This window comes from Sciurus vulgaris, assembly GCF_902686455.1.
Source record: "Sciurus vulgaris genome assembly, chromosome: 2".
Taxonomy (NCBI): domain Eukaryota; kingdom Metazoa; phylum Chordata; class Mammalia; order Rodentia; family Sciuridae; genus Sciurus; species Sciurus vulgaris.
The window spans coordinates 89,514,773-89,536,542 of record NC_136462.1 but is presented as its reverse complement, the minus strand read 5'-3'; the positions used below and the strand labels follow the sequence as shown (position 1 = coordinate 89,536,542).

The following is a 21,770-nucleotide window of genomic DNA, read 5'->3' as shown; positions in this document are numbered from 1 at the left end:
CAAAATATACATAATATTTACCATCTGCAACATTGTGTACATTCAGTAATGTTAAGTGCATTTACAATGTTGTATTACCATCTTCAACAACCATCTCCAAAACTTCATCTTTCCAAACTGAAACTCTGTACCCATTAAACAACCGTCCAATTCCTCCTCCCTTCCACCCCTAGCAACCACTTTCTGTCTCTATAAATCTAGGAATCTCATATAAGTAGGATCATGCAGTGTTTGTCTTCTTGTGACTAGCTTACTTCACTTTGTGCTACAGCAAATGTCAGAGTTTTCTTCCTCTTTAAGCTGAAGAACACTCTGAAGCATTTTGATCTTTTTTCTCCTTGGCTATATGTGGTATGATACTCTCTTGTAATGTTGGGCAGTGATGGTCAGTTGTAGCTCCCAAGCTACGTGATGGGGGAGAAGGGAAAACTACGGATACTCTACAGTATACTGTGTTGCTACGCTATGATGTATAGTAGATTAGGTATACTAAATGAAATTTTGATTTAACAAGTTTATTAGGATGGACTCCATCATATGTTGAGGAGCATCTATATATGAATATTTATAGCAACTTCTTTTGCAGTAGCTCAAAACTGTTAAGAATCCAGATGTTTTTCATCTGGTGAATGGTTAAAGAAAGTGTTACATCCTTACCATGGAATACTACTCAGCAATAAAAAGTAACAGCTTCTGATACATGTAACAAACTGGATGGATCATCAGAGAATTGTACTAGGAGAAAAAAGCCAATCTCAAAAGGTTACACATTATATGTAACATTCTTAAAATGTCAAAAGTATAGAAATAAAGATCAAATTGGCTGGTCAGGAGTGAAGGAGAGGGTGAGGGGGATATAGGGGAAGTACAAATTGGCAACATGAAAGATCTTTGGGGAGATGGACTTATTCTACCTCCAGACTGTATCAATGTCAGTATCCTGGGTATGATCCTGGGTATGATACTGTACTAGAGTGTCACAAAATGTAACCACAGGGGCAAAGCAGGTAGAGGATACATAGGATCTTTCTAGATTACTTCTTGTAACTGCATGTAAATCTGTAATTATCTCAATATTAAAAGGTTAACTTAGGCATTTTTTTTTATACTTTAAATTATTTTAATTAAATAATAACATGGTTTTATTTCTCCCATAACTTTTAAAATGTGACTATTCTGTGATTCAGCCAGTCTTTATTTCCAGGTAACTTCTTCATTGGGCCTCAATTCCCTTCTATACAACATACTCTTGTTGCGGAAAGCAGTTAGTTTTTCATCATTCTTTCTGTCTAGGTAACATCCAATGACAAATCCCATAGGGACAAGGACATGAACCCAGTGGTCACGCACAATCTGAAGTAAGTTCACCATGACTGCTGCGGCCCAAGTGCCAACAAACGACCCTAAGATCAAGGGCAGCAGCAGGGAGCTCAGCTACCCGAGCCGACCTAACTTAGGCATTTTTAGGCAATTTTTTAAAAATTACAAGTCACAAAACCAAGAAGTCAGAGGATTATCTGTAGCTGAACTTTCAATATAACTCTATACCATTTTTCCATTAGATATTAGAGTTCCCTTACACTTGAAAGAACTTTGGAATAATTCCCAAGGCCTAGTTTTTGATCCAGGGTATTCTGTAATCACTTTCTATACCTTATCAATCACTGAAGTTCTTGAAAATAGCAACTTAAGTAGATAAAATTTTTATAGCCAAACGGTACCTCATAGACTGCATTATGACTCACTGCATTATGGAATGCAAGTGAAAATCTGTCCAGTCACTTTCTACGGGATGAATGTTACCTATGGTTATCTTTAACAGAGGCCTAGAACAGAGTTGGAGCCCTAGGACTAGTCCTTGATTAACTCCTGTCAGTTTTTATATGATGGGGATAATTAAGCATGACCTGCCTTAAGTGCTACAGTATGAATCTGGAGTGTTCCCCACATACCCATGTATTTGGCTTTATTGGGAGGTGGTAGAACCTTTAAGAGGTGGGGATTAGTGGGAGTCTTCAGGTTATCAGGGATGTGCCCTGGAAGGGGAGAGTGGGATCCCAGCCCCTTCCTCTTCCTCTCTTTGACTTACCATAAGATAAGTAGTGTTTTGCTCTGCTATGCATGTCTACCATGATGTGCACCCTGGCCAAGACTCAAAGCAACAGGGTCAATCTATCATGGACTAAAACTCTAGAACTGTGAACCCAAATAAACCTTTTTTCTTTATAAATTGATTTATGTCAGGTATTTGTTATAGTGAAATACAGTTGACAAAACACCTTGCAAAAACAGTGATTTTATATGAATGTCAGGAAAAGATACATTACATTTAAAGGGAACTAGCTGTGGTTGGGCATGGTGGCAAACACCTGTAATTCCAGTGACTCAGGAAGTTGAGACAGGAAGATCACAAATTCGAGGCCAATCTGGGCAATTTAGTGAGGCCGTAAGCAACTTAGTGAGACTCTGTCTTAAAATATAAAATAAAAATATAAAATAAAAAAAATAAAAAAATAAAAAAATTAAAAAATAAAATAAAAAAATAAAAACAAAATATAAAATAAAAAGGACTGGGGATATGGCTCAGTTGTAAAGTTCCCTGGTTCAATTCCTAGTACCAAAAACAAAATGGAATTGGCCTGGCCTGAGGAAAACACAGCAATACTCTCCCCTAGGCATCAACCAGATGATGTTCAAAGGATTAAAAAATTAATACTAAAAATAAAAATAAAAAATTAATACCAAGCTCACTGTAAATGCTCAGGTCCAGAAGAGATACTGAAGGAATAGAGTATGTCACTAATTATTAAGAAGAATATTTCCGATATGGTAAAGGGAGAGGTGGCAGAGTGTGGTCAGAAATCACTTTTCTGTATTTTATAACAGAAAAGTTCAAGTCAAGACCTGGTCATGATGCCAGGTCCAAAGTATGTAATAAAGTATGGCTAGGTTTGCATCAGCTGTTTTCAGAAAAATCCTGAAGCATCTGTATTCACTCTATAACTTGTAATTCATAAATCCTGTAAATTAAACAAATACAAATAATCAAGTCTCCCTGTATGGATACGAGGCTGACACAAAACATTTCAGTCAAAACTGGATTTGAGCTGCCATGGCTAAGTCTGAACACCGAGGCAAATGCTGGTGAGCACAATGGGGACTGTTGCTATCATCTTATAATACCAGTTTAACAAGTCTTACCTCCCCGCAATGCTTTTTGGCCAGTTCCTCTAGGCGAGATTTTAACAAATTAACACTTTCATTTGACAGACCTTTGGCATTCTTTAATTCTATTTCAGGAACTCTGGAAAGGGGAAAAAGGAGTTATATCAGAAAGGATAGCCTGTTCACATTCTCATTTGCTGAGTTCCCAGCACACTTGAGGGCCTGAGGGTTCTACACAGACTGTGTATTTGAACCTCTCCATGTAACCACCAACATTTCCTTTAATCTTAAAAGGATTTCAACCATATCTCAGTAACTCCAGTTGACCCAGTGCTTAGTAAGGACTGGCTGAACCTGGTGGAGAAATAAGCTGTCCAAAGTCTTCAATCTGGGTTGTTAGGTGCTCTATCTACTTCTTGAGGAGACTCAGATTTACTGAGCTTGACTTATCTACTGTCTCTGCTATCCATTTTCCACTCACATTAAAATGTCCCCAAATCAGTCACTACTGATTGCCTCTGATTTGTCCTTGATCCCCAACTCTGAGTTTCTTCGGTCTAAAAAACCTAATCATTTCTGCTCTCACTGACTCCAGCCTAGGAATTTCCTCATGCACTCTCCTGTATGGTAATCTTGTACCGTTGGTTGCATACAATGTCAATTAGTCTTAACCAAATGATAGCTCAGTGTTCAGAGTTCAAGTGCTGTGCACTCTTTTGCATGCTCTGGAATAAAGCAGAACAAGAATGCTAGGTGAAATGGAGACATGGCGTAGCACTCCCACACCAGGCTGTGCCCCAATCACTCATTCTGGTTGTAAACAAGGACATGCTCACTGGCTCATGAATAAATGTAGTCATGTACATTCTGCAAACTCTGCCTATTCTAAGGACACCTAATTCATACTCCTCTTCATTTCCCAGAGCTCATCTAAGTCAACATTTTCTACTCAAGGATATAAAAAACCAGCACTTGGGCTTCCTTTTATTCCCAACAAATAAACATCCAACAATAATGCTCTAGGATTAAATAGGATTTATTTAATTTTACTGATGAGATGATTCATCACTTCCTATTAAGTATGTCTGAGTAATTCTGGCATTTTAGCTTACTGAAGCCTTGTCTATTCACCTTTCTATGCATTCTCTCAATACTTATCTTCCTTTCAGTATGATAGGTTGCTATAATCATTATCTGCCTGGAGAGATGGAAATCTGGGAAAAGTAGTCTGAGAAAAAGCATAGAAATGTCATACAGTCTTGGGTCCATGTATAGTCCATTCCACCCAGGATTTCTCTCTTTCACAGTGGCTTCAAGGACTATTTTGCATAAAGGAAAGTTTTCTTTTACCATATCATTTCAAAAAGATGACAATATTCCCACAAATCAAACCTTACATAATTATTTTTTTAAATTAAGCAATCCTTGTATAACAACATTAATAAAATGGTAGAAAAGTCATCTTTAATACTAGTTAAACTCTGAAATTTTCTAATGTTTTAAGTCCTTGCTGCATGATTAATAATTTTATGTAGTTGGTGCTATACTTAATTTTTAATAAACACATCCTTGTTTTTAAAATATTATCCCATAATATTTTTATCAAGTGGATAGATACATCAAGATTTATCTGACTAGTTCTCTAGTATAGTGACTCTCAACCAGGGGCAGTTTTGTCTCTAAGTGGACATCTGTCAACATCTGGAGACTTTTTTGATTGTCACAATCAAAAGAAGGTACTCCCTGTATCTAGCAGATAGAAGTCAGGGATGTACTAAACTCCTACAATATATAGGTCAGTGCTCATAATAAAGAATTATCCTGCTGACATATCAACAGTGCCAAGGCTGAGAAAGCCTGGTCTAGTGTTTAAAACTTAGACTATTCCAATTTCTTTACTTTCACACATAATGCTACAATTAACATTTTAGCACTTAAGTAACCAAGTTTTTCTTTGATTTTTCAAGAGTAAACATCTTGAATTCTCAAGTCTATGGTATAATTAAAAAAAAAAAAGAGAGAGAGAGAGAGAGAGAGAGAGTCCATGGTATAGTTAAAAAAAAAAAAATATATATATATATATATATAGTCTTTGACCCCAGTTCCTGGAACAGAGTCCCTATCACCCTTAGAATCTCCTGAGTGATAGATGTAAGAAGGGCATCTTGAGCTATTCATAAAAAACCTTTTCAACTACACTGGAGTTTATGTGGATGAGGTTCACTCTGGTTGGGTGCCTACACAGTGTCAAAATAGGGGCTGATTATCAGAAAAACCAAATCTGGACTATAAGTGAGAAATTTCAACCCTAATCCAGACCAGGGTGAGGAAAGCAGGGCTGGAGATAGAGTTCAACCACCAATGGCCAATGATATAAGTAAGTGATCATGCTTATAGCATGAAACCTCCATAAAAATCCCTAAATGACAGGGTTCAAGTGGGTTGGTGAACACATGAAGGGGCTAGGAGGAAGCCTGGTCTGGGGAGGGCATGGCAGCTCAGTGCCCCTCCCTCATGTCTCGCCTGAGCGTCTTTCTCATTTGGTTATTTCAGAGTCAAATCTTTTACAATAAACTGGTAAATGTATTTTCCTGAGTTCTGTAAGTCATTCTAGTAAATTATCAAACATGAAGAGGAAGGTGTAGGAATCTATGAATTTATAGCCAAAATTTGTAAGTCAAAGAAGTACTGCAATTTGCAATGGGCATGTGAAATGGGAGCATTTTTATAGGACTGATCCCTTAACCCATGGATCTCTGCTAACATGGAGAGCTAATGTCAGAATTGAATAGTTGGACTCCCAGATGATGTCAGATAAGACACCATGTATTTGGTGTTAGGAAACAGCCTTCCTGAAAACAAAACAAAAACCAGAGAGGCAATGTCCTAATTTTCTTTCATAAATTTAATTCCTTTTCCTTCATTAATTAATCTTTTCATATACCTAGTATGTATACACTCAATACGATGTTGTGGGTAAAAGAAGTTATTGATTTGAAGGAGCTCAGTTTTGACCTGTCTCTTAATATCCTTTATCACTTCATCACCTCTTTACCCACTGTAGAAAGCACTGCCATCTTTTATTTGCCACTTGCCTTCTCAGAAACCTTTAGCTGGTTCTCTGTATGGTAAATTCAAACCCCTTACTATCATCCAGGTCAATGTCTTTCTATGTGGAAGGTCTGGGGACAGATACATGAGACCACTTGAATCCTGATGGCTAATACTTTTGCCCTAACCAGTGATTCTCAACCAGAGGTGATACAGCTTTCAGGGGAAGTGTGAAAATATGTGGGGTTTGTGGTTGTCTCAATGATTGGTGAATACTCCTGGCATTAGTGGGTAGGGACCAGGGATGCTAAAGGTCCTGCAGTGCAGGGGATGGCCTTGCACAATGATGACTCACCAGTCACACTGAGAAGTACAACTCTAAACACTCTTAGGGCAGTAAAAATTCAGGTCAGGCACAGAAGGCTACCTAATTCCTAATGCCAATCACATTTGAAAACTAAGTACATGAATGATTTAAGTAGTTGCTAAGCTTTTATCCTTTTCTTCAAGATTTGTTCTTTTCCTAGTTTATGAAGAATTAAATAATGTTAATGGGTCAGAAGAAACAAACAAGTCACCGAGTATTAGTATCTGTAGTGTGTATTCTACAACTATAAACAGACTAAAATGAAAGATTTTCTGACAATATCTATAGCCAATATACTTCTGTTAAAATATAGGTGATAGGAAATGAAATTTTATGTGCAATGGCAGGGGAAAAAATACTATTGACTTTAAATCAGAACATCAAAGTTATTTATAAGGGTACTTACACATCTGGGTAGTTTGGTGGGCATTTAACCCTCAAATCCACTTTCACATAAACTTCTTCACCAGTTAGGCCCTGAGGGTACAGAACTAAATTGATTTCAGGGGGCTCTTTGATCTAAAAGAGAAAAAACATTTTTTTTCTCCTGAGAGAGTCAATCTTAACCATTAAGATAATGATCACCTTAGCTCAAAAGTTCTACTTCCAAAATATTATATGCAATTATATTTTACATACATGTTGGGCCATATTTTCCAAAACCATGGTTTAAAAAATAAAATATTTGCCAGATAAAATGCATTTTCCTTTTTGAATTTATTAAAGGATTAAACCGAAATATTCTCCTTAGTTTCTGTTCATTCAAATGTCACTGAATGCTGATTATAAGCAAGGTATTGTCCTAAAGGCTAGAAGTACAGGAGTAAATTTAGGTAGACACAGTCCTAAGTAACTGATACAAATTAGAGGGCATGTGAATGATTTTAAAAGTGATGAGAGTTGTAAAGAAAATAAGACAGAGTAAGGGGACATAGTGGTAGGAGAAGAGAAGGCATCTGAACAGGTGGTCAGGGAAGTTCTCGTGAGAAAGGGATATACAAGTTGGATAATCATTTTCCAAAATGCGTGGGACCAGAAGTGCTTCAAATTTCAGTCTTTTGGATTTTGGAATATTTGCACAAACTTAAAAAAAAGTGTGGACTTCGGAACATTTTGAAATTCAGATTTTCAAATTAAGGATGCTCCACCTGTATTTGAATTGAGATTTGAATACTGAGATATCAACACAGGAAAAACCTGGCTTGAAGATTTCTGATAGCTCTTCTAAAATTGCATGTGCTTTTTCCATCAACTACTTTTCACCCAATTACCAAAAAGTCTACTCTGATTTACTGACATACATTTTCCAAAGAAGATGAGGCAACTTGTTTTACTTATATAATGAAAAAGGGGAGACTGAGGAAAAATATATCTACTAAGCACACCTATCGTCCAGGCACTTTAGCAATTGCAAGGCAGGTGCCATCCCTATTGTACAGACGCAGCAGCTCAGGGTTTAAATTTCTATACAGTGACAGAGCTAAAAACCTGCTTTGACCCCATAACCTGTGGATCTCTCATAAGCCACTCTTTTTTTTGGGGGGGGGGTATGGGGATTGAACTCAGGGGCACTTGATCGCTGAGCCACATCCCCAGCCTATTCTGCATTTTATTTAGAGACATGGTCTCACTGAGTTGCTTAGTGCCTCGCCAATGCTGAGGCTGGCTTTGAATTCAAGATTTTCCTGTCTCGGCCTCCGAGCTGCTGGGATTACAGGCATGCACCACCAAGTCCAGCAAGTCACTCTTTCCTTAATGCCAATCCTGAGTTGATGTAATTGAGCCTTGACTTTTTCTTTGAACATCCAGGCAGCAATGGCAAAGAGAAATGTGGTCATATCAGAAAGGAGAAAGATGAAAAAATTCTTTCAGGTGCAACAAAGTACTTAGCAACACTAACTGGTACAGAAATTTATAATGTGAATCTTACGTATGTACCCTGAATCATATAACAATGTTCTCATCAACTATGTGTACAAAATCTGTAAAATCAATTTTTATATGGTTTTAAAATAATCCTTGAAAAAAGCTGTGGGTCCTCCAGGACAGCCCAAGTGTGAATATGGTTCTGAAGAGGGGTCAGCATTCCAAGGCTCAAGAGGCCTTTCATTCACTCATGCCCCTCCATGCATCAGTTGCCCACACTTACTCAGCACCAACTCTATGTCAGGCACTGTGCTGAATCAGTTCACAGAGGTTAAGAACACAGTTGTGGTTTCATCTGTCATGGAACTTTCTATCTGATGGGGGAAACAAAATACAGGTTTATAAAGTGCTGTTGAAGAGGCAAGCTAGTACACTATGTACAGAACAGGTGGGTGTGAGGGAACATGCTTAGATGTGGTCAACTGGGAACACCTGAGGATGTAGCATTTAAACTATGAGACTACCCAAAGATCATGCCCTCCAGACTAGGGAAGAACATGTAAAGAGGTTCAGAAGTGGGCTGGGGAGATAGCTTAGTTGGTAAAGTGCTTGCCTTGCAAGCACAAGGCCATGGGTTCGATTCCCGCACCACAAAAAAGAGGCTCAGAAGTGAGTATGAGGGCTGGGATTGTGGCTCGTGGTGGAGTACTTGCCTAGTACTTGTGAGGCCCTGGGTTCAATCCTCATCACCACATACCCAAACTAAATAAAATAAAGTTATTTTTTAAAAAAGTCAGTATGAGATCGGTGCAAGCCAAAAATGAAAACAAGGCTGATATATTTGGAACACACCAGGAAAGGGAAAACCAGGTAAAGCAGGTGAGGTAGAAAATGGCTGGATCACACAGGGCCTCATCAGTCAAACAAATTATTTGGAGGGATTTTTAAGGAAGGAATGATATGCTCTCTCATATATTTAAAAAGATGGCTTTAGCTTCTGAATGAATAGGGATGATAAAAGCAGCAGTAAACAACTATTTCAACAGGCCTGAGAGTGTGGCTCAGTGGAAAAGCATTTGCCTAGCATGCAGGAAGCCCTGGTTTTGATTCTAAGCACCACACATGTAAAAAACCAAAAAACCCACAATTGTAACAATGCAGCTTGTGGTTGGTAGCAAAGGTGAGAGAAAAGTAAATTTGAGATAAAACTGATAAAAAGATCAGGCTGTGAGAGAAGCAAATGGAAAGAGTCTTGTCCCAGATCCATGCAGAGGTGGTATAGGCCTAGGCATTCACTGCTGGGGGAGTAGGGGGACCACCTTGCCAAGGGCAGGTCTCATGGGAACTGAACACATATCCTACAGTGTTGAGAAGTGCTAGGTAAGGAAGTTGAAACTGCAAGTGCAGATAATTCTGTCAAGGTTTGAGTATTAAGGGGCATTGTGAATGGGGCCAGAGACTGGGTGGGCATGGAGGGAATATGAAATTAATGGAGGAATTTTGTTCTGTTTTTGTAAAGGTGGGAAATACAACAGCATGTGAGGACACTGATGGCAATATTTTTGAAGAACAGAAAAGATACAAAATTAGGACCTAAATTAGCAAAACCCTTCACAGGGCAGAAGCCAAAGGATCCTGGGCATGCCAAGACAGTTGAACTTTGACGGGAGGAGGGGCTCCATTTCTAGAGAAACAGGAGGGAAACAGTAAAGGCTGGCGGGTTTCCTCAGAGGAGCCTCAAAGGATGAGTGGTGAGACCAAATAGGTTCCAGGCCTCCTGTTCCCTCTTAAACCACAGCAGCCCAGCTTCTACTGCTTTATATTTTAGGAAGAATTCAATATAGGAATCATTTTAGCTGCTAAAGGTGCTTAAAAAGACATAAAAAATTATGCCTTCACCAGCTCCTTAAATAGCCTCACTTAAAAAAAAACCCAATTTTTTTATTAAGGAATTTTTCAAACAGAAAGCAGAAATAATGGTATAATGGTCCCCCTATGCCCACTATCCAGCTTTGACAATTACCATCTTTGAGCCAGTACTTATCATAGGTTGTTTCTCTCCACAACATTGTCTTAAGTTATTCTGAAGTAAATCCTATGAATGAGTCTTTTCCTGAATTACTGTTATTCATTTTATATTAACAATCTAGTGAAGAGGGGAGGTTATAAATATGTTCATTTGGGAAAAACAAAAACAATACAGAGACCCTTTTCTACTTGCTGGTAGCAGGAGGCCACAGGATGCCTGGAGTTACTATGAAAGATGGAAACCAGCAGGAATCTCTCTGTCTGGTAGCTGTCCTCAACAAGTTGAAAGTCTCCAAAGGGTAGATGCAGTCAAGCTGGTCAAAATAAAGAGCTTGCTCCCTAAGAGTAGAACTGGTTCTACACACAAGCAGCTTTCACAGCATAGTACCTGTACCTCCAGGGTGGTGCTGTAGTTGGCTCCATGACCAAGATCTATGGGGGACCTCAAAGAGAAGAGATCATGCCCAGTCACTTCAGCTAAGGCTCCAAAGAGTGTGGTTCACAGAGTCCTCCAAACTCTGGAGGGGCTGATAATGGTGGAAAAGGATCAAGTTGGGGGCTGTAAACTGACAACTTAAGGGCAGAGAGATCCGTATAGAATCACCAGTCTGGTGGCAGCTGCCAACAAGAAGTATTAGAACAAATAGGTTAACAAATCGCCTCATTTGTTAAAAGCAAAAACAGAGGAAGGCTAGACAGAATTTTTCCAGTGGCTTTCTCTAGCAGGTCAAACCTTTATAGGTTTTTTTATTTCACTGGCCACAAATTTCAGAAAACATGATCACCAATTCATATTTTGATAAGAAAATACTTTTTTCCTATCTTTTCCTGTATATATCACTTTAGAAAGTATAGAATACAGTTTTAATACCAAATCTATAAAGAAGTACAAAAATCTAAGAATAGAGTGGGGTCCTAAGAAGGGTCAATTTATCTTTTACCAATCTACATTCACTTACATACATTCTGCCTTTCATTTTCTCATTTTGCTATTGATCAATGAAAACAATATTTCAGAAAAGTAAATGAGAACAGTTTTCTAAATTCATATTGACTGATAAAGCTTAAAATAGGCAAATGAATTCATAAGTTAGGAAAGTAAGGGAAGATGCCATACAGATGGTCTTTGTAGAGTGCAAGAGTTGAGAACTGGCAGGCCCAATGAGAAGGAGTTAAGTAAAGACGTTACAACTTAGGCTTTCCACGTAGGAGCAAAAGTCTATCTTCTGCTTTTGAAGGAAGAAAACTGAAGTAGTCCCTTATAATTGGAAGAAGGAAGAACCTTAAGTATCAACAAGATGTATAAGCAGAAATTACAAATGCAAACCAGGTTCTTGGGCCCAGGATAAAAAGAACTTGCAAGAAATGGATAGCATTTGAGTTGAGTTATCGCCACAGATGTAAAGTAACAAATCTGGTTTAACATTTCCTTTTTGTCTTTTTTCCCCCAGGAATTGAATGAATTTTTATGTGTTAACACAGGTGGTATTCCATTGTTTACCATACTGAGTAGAAAAGAACAATTTTCAGCATCCATGTATTGTATAAAGTCAAAATAGAATTTTCTTTCATAGTCAATACTGTAGATACTATGTTATGATAAATTCTAAGAACACAAATATCTGTCTTAGAAAGTGTACTTTTCAGTTGTATCATCTTTAAAGAGTTTTCAGTTTGTCTTTATCTTGTTCTTTTTGACTGCAAAGTATAAAAGATTCCTTTTATACTGCATGACTGCCTATACCCTGGGTATTGCTAAAAATACTTAACCATCACACAGGCACCCAAACTAGAGTACTGGTTTGTGATCTCAAAGCCAAAAGGATTATTGACTTGTCTTATCTGGTTTGTCAAAACTGTTGTAATGAACTGGGTCTCTACTGAATTTCTCAGAATTACTGGACCATCACAACTAAACCATCCTAGTACCAGGCAAGCGGTCATGATGAAGCAGGTCATGACCAGAGAGAGGGAGAAAAGCATCACATATTCAGAGTATTATCAGAAAAAACAGCTTTCAGGGTTTCCTGATCTAAACCTGGCTCTAGGTGCCTAGGTCAGGTCAAGTCAGTCCAAGTCAGCCCAGCCCGGCCCAACCCTCCCCTTTTTCTTTATATAAACAGTAAAGAATATCCCTGAATGTAAAATCTTGGGAGAAAGCATGGGGAAGTCATGACTTTATGCTGAAGTACTGGAACAGGAAACAAGGAGGACTACACATTTCTAAGATATTCTTTACTAAATGGAATGTTTACTAAATATACTCTATTCGACAAATAGAGTTAAGGATTGTTGAAAAGCCTCAGGGAAAGAGGTCTTTCTCAGCCAGCCCTAAGACCACTAAGTAGGAATGAGGGGATTGTATGCAGGACCCTGGGGTCTATAAAAGCAGAGTCAGAATCCTGTAAACACTCTTGGGTTGGATCAGTCATAGAACATTAGGCAGGTCTAGTGTCCCAGGTACTTCCATGGCATAGCAACATGAGCAGGTCAACAGTGGAAATGGCAATAAGCCTAGATAACACCAAAACAAACTTTTAGAAAAGAGGAAAGAATTTTGATAAAAAGTGAAGGACTCATGAGGCATAAAGGTGTCAGCTTTAAAAGGCACATGAATCCAGTGGAAGAAGGAACAGACCATGGTCAGTGAAGAATGGCATAGAAAAACCTAATAACTTGTCAGGACTGAGTACGAAGGCCACCTCAAAGTGAGAAGAGCAAGACATTGAAGATTTTGGGCTGACAGGCTACTTTTAAAGTCTTTATTTTGGTCAAGAGGGTTTAATGACCAGAGTGGCATTTCTCTCCAAAAGTCACAGACTTTGGGTTTTCCTCAGCAAAGACTATTATCCTCAATACCCATTCTCCCTTTTACTCCATAACAACAGAACCTCTGACTTTTCAGCTGGATACATTTCCCAGGCACCTTTGCAGATACGCGTGGCCATTTCTGGACAGTCAAATGAAAGAACTGTCATATGCAATTTATAGGAAGTGACCTTAAAAGAAAGGGATGCACCTTTTCCATCCCATTCTCCTTTCAGCCAGCTGGAATATTGGTGTGAAAGCTAGAATCTGGACAGTTATTTGAGACCAGGAGGGGCACATTAACAATGATGGGACAACAGCAAAATAGAAGAGGTCTTAGACTCCAGACTGGTACATGCAAACATATAAAATTTGTAAGTTTACTGTCATATGTGGCTAAACTTAATCCTACCTGTTACAGGCTCACTGAAAGAAAAACAAAAAACAAAATCCCAAAACAAAACCCCCAAATCACTCAGGGAACAGTGCTTTCGGAGATAAGAGCAGAACATTTGCTAGGCTTTTCTCAAGCAAACAGAAAAATTTCTCAGCATGTGAAGAGATATTTTGCAAGATGTGTTTAGGATACCTAGAATCAGCTCATATTAGGGCACTAAAGGACTCTAGTTGAAGAGAATTTGACTAAATACTTAACAATGCAGATGTATTAGGACTAGGCTAGGGTGGGGCCTCCTTTGAGCCTATAGAAGACAAATGGTCATTAGAATGCTGAAAAAATTGTTGACTTAACTTGCACCAAGAAATAATGCATTCCTGGAATATTTACAGACAAACAAATACAGAGTAATGGGTAACCAAAACCTTTTGAGAGCATTAAAGGAGAGGAAAAACAACACAGGTGTATCATTTGTAAAATATATAACATCATAAATGAGAAAAAAATTGAACACCAAAAATGCAGGTGACATGAAAACAGAGTCATTTAGAGATCATACATTGCTATATGAATTAAATTTGCTTCCTCATAAGGATCATAAAATTTGATACCCTCCTCATCTGTTACAAAACAGTTAAACGAATCCTCAAGCAAAGTAGAAGAGATGCAAATTCAGTCCTAAAGAGGCAAAACTCTTCAAGAAACAAAAACAGTCAAAGAACCTAAAATATCCCAAGGATTATAACAAAAACTTTAGGGACCCAATTCTCAGCACAATGCTCTTCTCCTGGGAACAGCCCCCAACCAAAACCATAGAAATCCCTGATGCTCGGTTCAAATGTGCTTCTGGTATAGTCTGGATATTAAATGTCCCCCAAAGGCCTATGTGTAAAAGGCTCAGTCCCCAGCTTGGAGCTATTGAAAGGTGGTGGAACCTTTAAGAGGTAGGACCTTGAAGGGCCTTAGTTCATTGGGGGCATGCCCCTGAAGGGGATAATGGAATCCTAGCTCCTTCCTCTTCCTTTCATTCTCTTCCAGTCAACCTGAGGTGAACAGGCTCCCTCTGTCACGTTCTTCTTGATGCACTGCCTCCATACAGGTCTCAAAACAACAACCAACTGACCATGTACGGAAATCTTCAAAACTGTTAGCCAATATAAGCTTTTTCTCCTTTTTCCTTCCTTTTAAATTGATCATTTCAGATATTTTGTTATAGAAATAGAAAGCTGCCTAACACTCAGGCTCAACAAAAGCAACTGGTTAGGAACAAGTCTATTCCTGTTAAAAGTACCAGTAGAGCTTGCACAGTGGCATATGCCTGTAATCCTAGGCTGAGGCGGGAGGATCACCAAATTTGAGGCAAGCTTGAGCAACTTAATGAGCTCCTGTTTCATAATAAAATTTAAAAACTCAGAGGAAAGGCACTTGCTTAGCATGTGCAAGGCCCTGGGGATGAGGCCCTGGGTTTGATTCTTGATACTGGAAAATAAAGAAAAATTCCCAACACTGCAAAAAAGAAAAGAAAAACTAAGAAGTACTAGAGGGAAGGGTAAGACTATTAAAGCCTGAGAATTTTATAAGTCATTTCACACAACTAAAAATCTTCTGGTTTCAAGATTCAAAGTATAAAGCATGAGGGTCAATGACAGCCCTGTGATTAATCTTCACTGGTTTACAAAATAAGTTGCAAAGTGATGATGAGATTTTGCTTTTTCTTTGGAGTGAGTGGGGTAATGGAAATTGAACCCAGGGACACTTTGCCACTGAGCTACATCCCAGTTCTTTAAAAAATTTTATTTTGAGACAGGGCCTTGCTAAGTTGCAAGTCACTGGGATTACAGGCATGGACCACCACATCTGGTTTGAGGATGGCATTTGAGAAATTAATTAAAACTGTTAAATGATCATCTATCATACAAAAGTGTGAATATACTTAACACTACTGAACTGCATGCTTAAAATATGTTAAGATGGTAACTTTTACAGTTTTTTTTTTAAATTTCAAGTATTAAAGAAAAAAGGTATACATTCAAATCATTTTCATGTATCTGATCTGGAGTTGTTACCTAGGTTTCTGTTTATCATGTTCTCTTTGAATTTGATGGCAAGACTCTATTTAGCATGGCTTCTCATCTCTCTCTTCCCAGTCTGTAACACTGGAAGGCTAGATAGCTTGCCCAAGTCTTTGGCAGAAGCCAAAAATAAAAATGATGGATAAAAGCTCAGAAAATGGAAATTAGATAATATTCCTCCAGATTTTATATTAAATATCTTAATTACTGATTTCCCCATACTTCCTTTTCTAAAAATGAATACTATCTATAATTGACCTTAAAAATCCCTAAATTCATTCACGTTCTGTTCTCAAATATCTGCCTATTTATCAAACTGGTAAAAAATTTTAAAAGGTTAAAAGTTTAATAATGACCTATAGCTCCATTTTAAATAAACATTAAAATATTCAGAATCTCAATTTTCCACAAACTTAAGTAATGTTATTCCAATAAAAATGCCAACAGAATTTTTAGGATCAGTTGTTATAGTTTAAATGTGTTCCCCAAAATTGTGTTGGAAACTTAATCTCCAAATTTATATTTCAATGGTATTTGGACGCAGGGCACCCTGATGGTATTAATGGTTTTATAAAATAAGGAGGAGAGACCTAAGCTTATAGAACTGTTCTACCATGCCATGTGATACCTTCTACCATGTTATGATGCAAGAAGGCCCTTATCAGATGCCCTTGATCTTGGACATTCCAGGATCCAGAACTGTAAGAAATAAATCTCTGTTCTTTATAAATTTCCCAGTCTGTGGCCTTATACTATAGCAACAGAAAATGGACCAAGACACCAGGCAAACTGATTTTAACATTCATATGGAAAAATTAAAATAAAACTAGTCAGCAAAATTCTGTAAAGTAGCAGGGCATGCCTGTAATCCTAGCTTCTTGGGAAACTGAAGCAAGAGGATCACAAGTTTGAAGTCAGTCTGGGCAACTTGGTGAGACCCTAGGTCTTTTCCCCTAATAGCTGGGGATATAGCTCAGTGGTAGAGCACTTGCCTAGCCTACATTAGGCCCTGGGTTCAAATCCCTTGATCTCTAGTATCACAAAAGGAAAAAAAAAAAAAAAAAAAAAAATCTCTAAAGTAAATACAACCACATTAAATACTAAGACTACTATGAATGTACAATAAAGCAATGTGATAGTTGTGCTGAAGTCGATTGATGAGAAAGAATAGAGTGTCAAGAAATAGATGCAAATACATTTGGGAATTATTTCACTCAGTAACAATTTTTGAGAGCTTTTTACCAAGCACTGGGAATGTAGAAGTGAACAAATATACCCTGTCCTCATGAAGGTGGCATTTCAAATTAGTAGTGAAAAAGACCAAAAATCTCAACTGTCTGATTAACTGGGGGTGTGGAAGAGTACACAAAGAGGGTGACCTAGTCCTGTATGGAGCTAAGGTAGAATATTTTTTTTAAATGCTATTTCTATATTTATTTATTTTTGTGGTATTTGGGATTAAACCCAAGACACAGCTGTACCACTGAGCTCCATCTCCAATGATTTTAACAATTTTTAATTTTGAGATATGGTCTAAGTTGCCTAGGCTGGCCTTGAACTTGCGATCCTCCTGCCTCAGTCTCCTGAGGAGCTGAGATTACAGACATGTAGCGCAGTCCTAGCTACACCCAGTTATTTCTATATTTATTTGATGGAAATTTAAAAATTAAATCATGAAAAATAAAATGAAACCTCAAAGAATTCATTGTTTTGGTAACATTGGAGCAGACGAGTTTTTTAGGGGAAAAAAAATCCAAATGGACAATACAAAAACAGTTCATCTTGATTCCATTAAATATGTTTAATTGCATAAATTACATAAATACAAAATACACATGGTTAATCAGGGGTACATATTTTTAATATATGATGACTCAAAATGATAATTTTCCTTACATATATCTACCTCTTACAAATAAGGAAATACACAGCAGAGTAGAAAAATAAAAGAACATGAACAATTCATAGAAAAGAAAAGATCAATGGCTTACAAACACAGGTGAGCTACATAATTTATAACCAAAGAAATAAAAATTAAAAAATGTTTCATTGACCTACTGGCAAAGATGAAAAGTCTGATATATACAATGTTAGTGAAGGGGAAGGAAAACAAGCAACCTCATATACTCTGGTGGGCCGAGAGGTAGAAGCAAGCTTTATGGAGGCATGATGCAATGGCTATCAAATTATAAAGGAGCAGTCCTTTTGCTGATATAGAAAGCTAGCCAAGATAAGTAACAATAATAATTTATAACAGTCTTTAAACTGTAAGCTATAGTTTAAACTAGTGGTCTCCCAACTTTTTTGTTTATGATTTTTAGCATGTGACCCAAAATATTTCTTTATAGTTTACACACACTAAACAGAATTTCTATTATAACACTCCTCCAAAAGTTTTAAAAAATCTGATTTGAAGCTATTGGCAGCAAATCTGGCCTGAATGGACACTGGGTTATTAATAATCTTTTTCTTGTTTAGTGTGAAAGCTGAATATTCATGCCTGATTTTCAGATGCTACTCAAACATAGAGGAAGGTATTAGGCAGTGTGGAGCATGCATCCATGAATGTGAACAGGAACAATTCTGAATTGAGTCCATCAGGACTCAGTCATTCGGGATAAAGGATTGTGGACCTGCATAACCCTTCTCTGAAGACTGGCAAACAGCAGGTGCTAATAAGTTCTTGTTGAATGAGTAAACTCTGATTCATTCTTATGACTATCAATTACTACTTTTGAGGCCTATACAGGAGAGGATATTCCTTATGCTCCAGGTCACTGATGCTATTGAATACGTCTGACTGCCTTTTATAGTTTTGGGTTTTCTTGTGTGCATTTTTATATGTTGTTATAAAAGTCACTAGCTATAAATTCTTGGGCTGACATCCCACTAATAATCATGGGATTATTAGTGTCTCTACCCACAAAGCAGCTGCTTCTTTCTGCCCATTTTTCTAGAGCATTAGGAGTAGATAATAACCTCTGTATAAAGTAAACGGGCTCTGAATGAAGTCTCAGGGATTTCGAATTGAGTTGGCAGCACGCGTGTGACATAATTTTTACTGCTTAATGGACCTACTTCCTGGTTCTCAATGTTTGGGAATAGAGAAGTTGCCAGATGACCACTAAATTATCTTTTATTATTTTACTATAATCATGTATAAGCAGTATACACAGTTAAAAATAACTCTGGAAATTAAACATTGGAGAAGTAAGCTCCCTGAGGGCAGGGTTTTTGTCTGTTTTGCTCCAGCTGCATTCCCATTATCTAAAACAGTATTTAATAAACGAAGTTAGAAGCACGTTGGGTTAGGAGGAGAATCTTCTGCCCTTACAGAAGGCAGGTGTGTAGATGAGGCAGAGGCTATAAAACGCTAGAATTAAAGGCAGATGAAGGAAGTAGTATTTCAAAAATGACAATATTTAGAAACGTATTAATTTGGCAGATCAACACTTCAAGGATGGGGAATACAGTATCAGCAGCTTTTGGTGTATCTTAACTTCCAGAAAAAAAGGAAAACGATATTTTAAACCAAATGCCACTTTAAAAGGTCTTGACTCAGTAATCTACTTTTCACTACGGGTAAACAGAATGCATTCTACAGTATTCTCAGCTAAATGCCTCACAGGAAGGCACAGAAAGATATGCCATACAAAAAAACACGATAAGGATGCCTAGGAGTGAGGTGAGAATTACGACATGTAAAGTTCTGAATACATGGGTGAGACCTGGGAATTGATTGAGAGCCTAAGGCCTGTGCCAGAGCCCTCAAAGCTTTCCCAGGCCAAAGTAGCAGTGGGTGACTATGAATGTGCTGCTATATCCTCCTTGAAGGCCCCGGGGGACGGAGGGGAGAAGGCAAAGTTGGAAGAAGACAGGGATGTTCGGGGGTGTCAGCAGGAATAAGAAACGGTACCAAGTAAGAATGGGAGCGGGCTTGGGGAAAACGCTCTAAGAGAATTCGGCCCAGGCAGGGGTTTTGGAGACCAGTTAAGGTTCGAGGTCACAGTGTGAGCGCGGGTGGAATTGGAGAAATGAAAAAAACTGCAGAATCCTAAAGGGTCCGCCCAATCTGTAAGCGTCAGGGCTCCGGGCCAGGGCTAGGGCAGGTCGGCTCAGGCCAGACCCGCCACGTTCCTACCGGTCCGCACGCGTTCAGCCGCAGGTCTTGGAAGTCGGCTCCGTATATGGCTTCCAGGGCCTGCAGCTCGTGGTCCTGCCGCTGTGGGTAGCTTTCCTGAGGTTCATCTCGGCCGCGGCCGTGGGCCCCGCGGCCCCCAGTCATAGCTACGCGGCAGCCAAGGCAGGGCGGCCTTGCCGCGGCTGCGGAGGGCCCTGGGCGGGCTCGGGGGCGGGGCCCCGTGCCGGAGACCGGCCTGTGGGCCGGGCCCGAGCAGGGGCGGGCCCGAAGGCGGGACTGCGCGTCAGGGGCGGGATTGGGGCGGGGCTCCACCGGACACTCTGGGCTGGAGAAACCCAGGCCAAACCACGTTGCGAGAAAACCTTGCTTACAACCTGCAGGAGGAAAGCAATCAAAAGAACTGCATGAACGTGGGCGCACAAATTACGCAGGTTGGAATGATAGCACCAAACTGGATAGTTTTCACGAAACAAGTCTCTAACAGAAGTGGCTTAGACTCCCGGAATTGATCCTAGATAACTTTTGACTCTTATTAAAAAGAAATAAAATTTATTCTTAAAGGACAGACATATTGGTTATAACCAGGAATATAGGAAGGGTTATGCTAGTTTCTGAAATTAACTATAAAAGAGGAGTTAACCCTAAAGGGGTTTAGAAATCAAGATACTCTTTTACAGCCAAATAGCTTCTCAAGGTGACTCCTTTGAGGGTGACAATACTCATGGATGGATATTTTAGTTGACATATTTGCTATTAAAAACTTAAGTCTGATTTGCTTTATGATCACAGTGTTTGTGCACATGTTGTGTGCACATGCATATGTCTGTGTGGGAAGGGAAGGGAAGGGAAGGGAAGGGAAGGAAAGGGAAGGGAAGGGAAGGGAAGGGAAGGGAAGGGAAGGGAGTTCAACCTTTCACTTCCCTGGCACTTGATGAATTTAATAGCAAATCCGTAGGTACAAGGACTTAGAAACTCATATCCATAGGAAACCATTTCCTGTTCTATATATTGGGGTAATTTGGAATACGTGATGCTATGATTTAGATTAGGTATCCCCTCAAAGCTCGTGTGTGAGACAATGCAAGAAGGTATAGAGATGGAATGACTGGGTTAAGAGAGCCTTAACCAATCAATGAATTAAGTCCCTGGTAGGGATTAGTTGAGTGGGAACTGAAGGCAGGTAGAGTAGGACAAAATATATACCCCAAAAACATGCCCCTATTGACCTACTTCCTGCAGTCATACCCTACCTATGTAAACATATTTAGCCCAATGGTGTAAAGGCAAAATTCCAAACTTCTAAATAAATCTTCAAGCAAAATTTCCTGAAAAGTTACTCTGTCCTTTGCTTATTGCATAATAAGTGATTTTTTCATTTTTTGAAATATAGGGGATATTATGTAATATTTTCTTGAAATCTTCAAAATAAAGGTTTTAAATTGTTTTTGGTGCTGGGGTTCTAACTCAGGGCTTTGCACATGCTCAGCAAGCACTCTACCACTAATACCACTGAGCTACATTCAAGTGACATAATTTTTTAAAGGTTTGGAAGGCGATGCTTTTTTCCCCTTTTGATATTTTTTCTTTAAACATCAATAAACAGGAATTGCATAATTACCTTTTATTAATATTCTACAGTTGTGCCAGACATTGTCAGGGTTTTCATTAATTAAATGCTTTATTGCCCTCAAAACAACTTTACAAAATAGGCATTATTATCTCTGTTCAATAGAGGAGGAAGCTGAATTTAGAGAGGTGAAGTAACTACCCAATGTTATTTGAACACAACTGGAAATAGTGAAGTAGGCATTCAAACCCAGGGCCAACAGACACCAAGATTCATGCTCCTGTCACCCCAACACTGTGCACACTACA

At 38.6% G+C, this 21,770-nt stretch overlaps 2 protein-coding genes across 3 annotated transcripts in view; both read right to left on the bottom strand.

Annotated features, from left to right (window-relative positions):
- Positions 1-20,105, bottom strand: part of EIF2AK4 (eukaryotic translation initiation factor 2 alpha kinase 4) — a 97,976-nt gene extending 77,871 nt beyond the window's left edge. For both annotated transcript variants that reach the window (XM_079125947.1, XM_079125948.1), the window contains exons 1-3: positions 19,896-20,105; positions 6,990-7,102; positions 3,202-3,304 (exon numbers count right to left, since the gene is read on the bottom strand). In XM_079125947.1, the coding sequence (XP_078982073.1) occupies positions 3,202-3,304; positions 6,990-7,102; positions 19,896-20,039 (360 nt within the window). In that variant the 5' untranslated portion in view covers positions 20,040-20,105. The remainder of the gene's footprint in view (positions 1-3,201; positions 3,305-6,989; positions 7,103-19,895) is intronic.
- On the bottom strand, positions 1,116-1,442 carry LOC306654315 (NADH dehydrogenase [ubiquinone] 1 beta subcomplex subunit 1). Its single transcript, XM_079127716.1, has one exon. It carries the CDS (start codon positions 1,369-1,371, stop codon positions 1,195-1,197), a length of 177 nt encoding a protein of 58 aa, XP_078983842.1. The 5' UTR covers positions 1,372-1,442; the 3' UTR covers positions 1,116-1,194.
- Positions 20,106-21,770: the final 1,665 nt, after the last annotated feature.